We start from the raw sequence: 5,904 nt of genomic DNA on the forward strand, positions 1-5,904 counted from the left end.
AACGGATGGCACCACATGCTGTTTGCATTCGGTTAATTAATTAATAAATCTTATTTTTATTCGATAACTTATCCGATATTTTATTACTTATTCTGCTATTTCTTATAACTGACATCGGTGCAGCTGGTTTCGAGTTATAAGTGGTGTAACTAACACGACATTGTTTCATATATATAGATAGTAATGTTCTCAAATTTGGCTTAACTATATCAAAAGAAAGCAGCATACTTATCCTTAAATGGCCGGCAGCGCGCTTTCGTACCTTCAACCTTAAAAAAAACATCAAAATATAGCATACATAGCAACATAAACAAGGTTACTATGTATGCTATAAAACCAAAAAATTGTATGTAAGTTTCTACTTTGATAGAAAACGATATTTTTTCTGCTTTACCAATAATTTCTGGTACTTGTATTGTATGCTTATTTTATCTTGTGTATATTTTAGTTGTATTTATAATATTTCTGTAATACTTATGTTTACTTCAATTGTCAAACATTTTAGATTGAAGAGTTTGTAAAATATGCCGTAGATTAGTATAAGCATGATGTGGTAACAATTAAATAAAAATACTATCAGAAAGAACAGTACTTCAATTATAATCTGATCTGAATTTTAACTGCGATTATAAAAAAAACTTCCAAATTATTCAACCGAATGGAATCGTTGAACTATGTGATATGAATCATGCTAACCAAACCTGACCCCTAAATTAGCGCTGTAATAAGTGCACATAATTTGTAATTAGAGCTACTGGATCGTGACTAGTGACTTAGTGAGTAATGTCTCGTGCATCTCCTCTATGCTTTAATTGAAGATAATATTTAGATTCTTCTATTGGCTTTACGAAACCCCAAGTTTATCTGCACGGCTTCCATTCATTCCATAATTGCTAATCCTTAATTCCATGTAGGTATTTATTGAAGGAAAATACTTATTTTCATGTTGCATTGGATAGATTAGATTTCGTTGGAATCGTTATGGAAAATAATACAGCAGAAATATAGTACAAACAAAAGCCAATTCTATAAGGATTAGTGTTCCAAATGCACCTAAAAACCAGCCGAGTGTTATTCAATAATCGGCAAACATTTAACACGATGTTAATAACCTTTTAATTTTGAAGTTGAAAAATATTTTTTGCTGTGACCAAGAAAAAGTATAGAAAAACAAAGGAAAATGGATATAAATATTCTGTAACATGCCAGTGGGTCGGCTTTGTTTGCGCTGGATAGACAGAGTGGGAAGGACCTGCTGCAGCAAAAAGGACGGAGTTGGCGAGAGGTAGTACTTGACAGCGAGCGCTTGAAGATTCTCATTTTGGCCAGGACTCTTTTTGAGTAAGTATTATGTAACACTGTCATCGGATCGTTGATTATAAATAGACCGAATCCCGAAAGTCCAACGGGAACCCGTAATTTCCATACATTACCGACATTTACATAATATGTATACGGCACACATTTCACAAACGTCCGTCATGAATAAAACAGACATTTTTGCGAGTCTCTTTTGTTCTCCGAGAATTATCATTAATTTTAAAAAGTATGTCAGTTGTTCAGAGTTTAAAATATGATTTCGGCAGAGGAGATTTGCACAATACGGGAATATAACAATGTCATTTTCAAATACGTAAGCGACTGATAATCTTTTATACATTAGTTGTGCTACTATTTTATTTAAAATAAGCCTCATTTCTGTACCTAGCCATATTTTATTTATCAACTTGTTTAAATAAATAAATCAGTGGCGCTACAATCGTTTTAGGTCTGGGCCTCAGATTTCTGAATCTATTTCATTTGTCAATCTAATAGGCAGATACGTGACACATACTGTTGACTTTTAGGGTCTAATGCAAGCTCAGCTCACGATATTTTCCTTCATCCTTTGAGTAAATCTTAGATACACACATAGAAAGAAAGTCCATTGGTGCACAGCCGGGGATTGAACCTACGATCTCAGCGATGAGCGTCACACGGTAAAGCCACTAGGCCAACCCTGCTAATAAACACATTACCACTAAACAACTTGCCTTTAGCTGTCAGACAAGGGCCTCCTCCAAGTGTTTAATAATCCTCCTCCAAGTGGATAACGTTGGCGTGTCGTCTTCCCAACGCCTCACCTTCCCTTGCTTCTCTTTCCATGCCTAGGGTACTCTGTTACCTCTTTTATCCATATTGATTATTTTCTTCTCCTACCCGTTTCAGTACTATATGTGACATATTGTTATTATTTAATAATGACTTGACTTACAGTCCCATGTCCCAAGTGGGGCAAAGGGCGTCCAGCATAAAAACCAGCTTGATCGGTCCTGGGCGGCTCTATAAATTTTTCCTCTATATCACTCCAGCTTCCTTCGCCTCAGCAATGATTCCTAACGAAGTCTGTTTGGGTGGCCACGTTTGCCATTGCCTTGTGGGTTCCAGGCAAGGTCTTGTTTGGCAATGTGGCCTGGATCCCTTTGGAGCATATGGCTCACCCACTTCCACTACCAGCGTTTCATAGACCCGTCAATTGGTATCTCATTGCATATCTCTGTCACCGGAAAATAACAAGATCCGTAAGTTTATCAATTTACTAGGAAGTTTATAAACTTTCGTAAGATTCTAAACGGGAGATAAATTGTAATATTTTACGTCCACATTTTCGTAAATTGATAAACTTACTGAACTCACTCGTAAAATAATACGTAAGCAGTAACAAAACGCTACGCGCGATCTGATTGGTTGGCGGTCACGTGTCACTTCTCCTTCCTCGCGGCCGCCATTACTGGCCACGGAACATAAACAAACCGCGTTTTTATTAGTTTTGAATGTTGAACTGTGTTGCAACTGTGAAAAATAGCTTTATTTTGTTAAGATTATCTAGCAGTACCCATAATGAGTGATTTACAAGCTGCGGACACCCAAAATGAAGGAGATAGTGTGGTAAATGCTAGAACATTTGTTGACGAAGTAAAATTTAACACAGAGCTAAGAAAGTTTTATAGTGGGCATAACCAAAATAGTAAGAAATCGGAATGGACAGACGAAAAAATTAAAAATGTTATTAAAATGATAGAAAATTATAATAAAGCTAAAGTTTTGGGACGTCGGCCCGCAGACAAAGAATACTATCACGCCAAAAAGTATGACGTAATGACTTTTAGTGACGAAAAAGTTTTGATATTAAAAAGGAAATCTCAGCAGGATCCAGTGATACAAGTAGTTCCAAGCAGTAAGTACTACCAAACAATCCTTGATGCGCATGTTGCTACAGGTCACGGAAGGCGTGACAAAATTATTTATGACTTGAAAGACAAGTACATGGTTCCAGTGTTTGCCATAAATATTTTTCTTCAATTGTGCAAAACTTGCCTTTCCAAGAAAAGTTTTCCTAAAACTGGGATAGTCGTGGAACCACTAATTACAGATGACTTTAATAGAAGAGGACAGATAGATCTGGTGGCTTTTCAATCATCTCCAGATGGAGAGTACAAATGGATGTTACAGTACCAAGATCATTTGACCAAATTTTGTTTTTTGCGGCCACTCAAAAGCAAAGAAGCGAAAGAAGTAGCAATTGAAATTTTAAAGATATTTTTAGAAGTTGGTTGTCCCAATATTCTCCAAAGCGACAATGGACGTGAGTTTACGGCATCAATATTGAAAGAAATTGTGAGCTTATGGCCAGCATGCAAAATTGTTAATGGAAGACCTAGATATCCCCAAAGCCAGGGAAGTGTAGAACGTTCAAACCAAGATGTGAAAAATATGATTCGTGCTTGGATGGTGGATAATAATTCCAATCAATGGTCGATAGGTTGTTACTTTGCTCAGTTCTAAAAAAATTCATCATACCATTCTACGATTGGCAGGACACCGTTTAAAGCCCTGTTTGGAGATGATCCAAGATGCGGTCTAACTTCTACATATTTGTCCAAGAATATAATTTCTCAACTTGAAATGGAAGAGGATTTAGAGACGTTTTTAAAATCTGTAAATGACAACGAACATAAGACCGTCAATGACGATGGAAATATAACTTCAGATAAAGAAAACCTTTGTAAAACTCTTGATATTGCCACAGAGTCAATTATTACGACAGATAATATTTCTGAAACTGAGCAAGTCAAAGTACTTGTAGTTGACAGTGAAAGCACGGGCGCAAACACAAACAATATTTGGCAAGACCTTGACAACATTGCAAATGGAATTGAGACTCCTCAAAAAATTGTCGAATCAGATACGTTGCTTTGTCACATATGCAACAATGAATCATCTGGGGCTCATACATGTATTAAATGTCAACGTATCACACACGTTATCTGTGGAGAACCAACAGAAAATAATGACGAAGGTTATGGTTCGCAGTTAATATGTAAATTGTGCACAAACGAAATAAACATTTTGAGGGAAAGGAAGGACTCGCACTTAAATTTAAAAAGAGCAGCAGAAAAAATGACAGCACATTCTTCTAAAAAGTTCAAAAATATTGATGTTGGTGCTACTGTATTAGTCGAAGTACCGAGAGTAGATAGGGGGCCTCTAGATAGCAAGAATGTAGTCGGCAAAGTAATAGAGAAAAAGAATGAACTTTACAAAGTTGGCACTTCGTTCGGCATCATTAATGACTGGTTGCCTCGAAACGCTGTCCTTTCAACCCCAGGAGAAATTTTGAATGAAACTCTTCCTGAGGTACAATTTGTACTATTATTGCTACTTATATAAACTTGACTTCCTATTTTTTATGTTCTTTAAGTATGTGTTTTTATTTACAGACTAAGTTACCATTAAGAAAAATATCTGCGATGTCTCCTACATTTGGCGGGAAAGGAATAAAGCAATGCAACTGCAAAAAATATTCTAAGGGACAGTGTTTATCAAATAAGTGCAATTGTAAAAAAGCTAATATATTGTGCAATTCAAGGTGCCATAAATCTTTGACTTGTGCCAATAAGTAGATAATTGGTAATAAGTACTTATATAATTTTTACTTATTTTTACTATATGTTTTTTAAGTCATGGTAAGACTAAATTGAATAATTACGAACGAGTTACTAATTATTGAATTATTTAACTACGACTGAGTAGGTGTGTATGACACGGACGAAAAAACCATAATTCTTTTAGTTTTTTTTTTGCAAAAACTGGTATGTTTTATATTTTTTTGATAATAAATGCCTTTCGTATTACACAATTTCTGTCGTTTTATTTAAATAGAGCAAAGTAGTGTTCATTAGTGTGTTTTATAAGAGTATTCCTGTATTTTAGCAAGTAACTTATTTAACAGTTACTTGCTAAAATACAGGAATACTCTTATTGAAACTGATAATAGAAAACTCAACTCACTACATCCGTGCCAGAGAGGAACCAGGCATTGTTGCTTCCAATTTATAGTTTGTCAAGTCTGATTATTCCAAAGTCTATGGACACAAGCATTGCCACTATGAACATTGACCAATCAGAGAGCAGTGTGTTATTTTACGTATTTCAAAACTCGTATATTTAAAAGAGTTTCTGTGATTGGTCGAACCATATAAAATCTTACGAATAGATATTCGTAAGTTTATAAATTTACCGTATGACGTCGGAAATTGATAAATTTACGAAAATGTGGACGTAAAATATTACAATTTATCTCCCGTTTAGAATCTTACGAAAGTTTATAAACTTCCTAGTAAATTGATAAACTTACGGATCTTGTTATTTTCCGGTGACATCTCCAATTTTTATTTCCAAAATTTTTTTTTTTTTTTTATACGTTGTTAGAGATAGTTTTGTTTAATTTTTGTTACTATATGCTTAGTTCGTATTATATAGAATAGAAAAGTAAGTTATATCTTTGTATATTATTAAATTACTTTGTATTAGTACTAAATAGTCCATTGAAAAGTTACATTTGGGTTGACCCATGACCATCTG

At 34.8% G+C, this 5,904-nt stretch overlaps 1 protein-coding gene across 2 annotated transcripts; it reads left to right on the forward strand.

Annotated features, from left to right (window-relative positions):
- The first annotated feature begins 2,550 nt into the window (after positions 1 to 2,550).
- On the forward strand, positions 2,551 to 5,695 carry LOC111001524. 2 transcript variants are annotated; one of them, XM_022271450.2, is made up of 2 exons: positions 2,551 to 4,677; positions 4,761 to 5,695. In XM_022271450.2, exons 1-2 carry the CDS (start codon positions 3,946 to 3,948, stop codon positions 4,941 to 4,943), a joined length of 915 nt encoding a protein of 304 aa, XP_022127142.2. In that variant the 5' UTR covers positions 2,551 to 3,945; the 3' UTR covers positions 4,944 to 5,695. Both variants share the same exon structure in this region; 1 of them encodes a protein (XP_022127142.2).
- The last annotated feature ends 209 nt before the right edge of the window (positions 5,696 to 5,904 follow it).

Source organism: Pieris rapae, chromosome 18 (genome assembly GCF_905147795.1).
Source record: "Pieris rapae chromosome 18, ilPieRapa1.1, whole genome shotgun sequence".
NCBI classification, from domain to species: domain Eukaryota; kingdom Metazoa; phylum Arthropoda; class Insecta; order Lepidoptera; family Pieridae; genus Pieris; species Pieris rapae.

What these genes read in the sequence shown, in the direction of transcription:
- LOC111001524 (XM_022271450.2), top strand. Translation starts at nt 3,946, where the DNA reads ATGGAAGAGGATTTAGAGACGTTTTTAAAATCTGTAAATGACAACGAA. An exon ending in TGAATGAAACTCTTCCTGAG is followed by an intron (nt 4,678 to 4,760) that starts GTACAATTTGTA and finishes TTTTATTTACAG; the next exon opens with ACTAAGTTACCATTAAGAAA.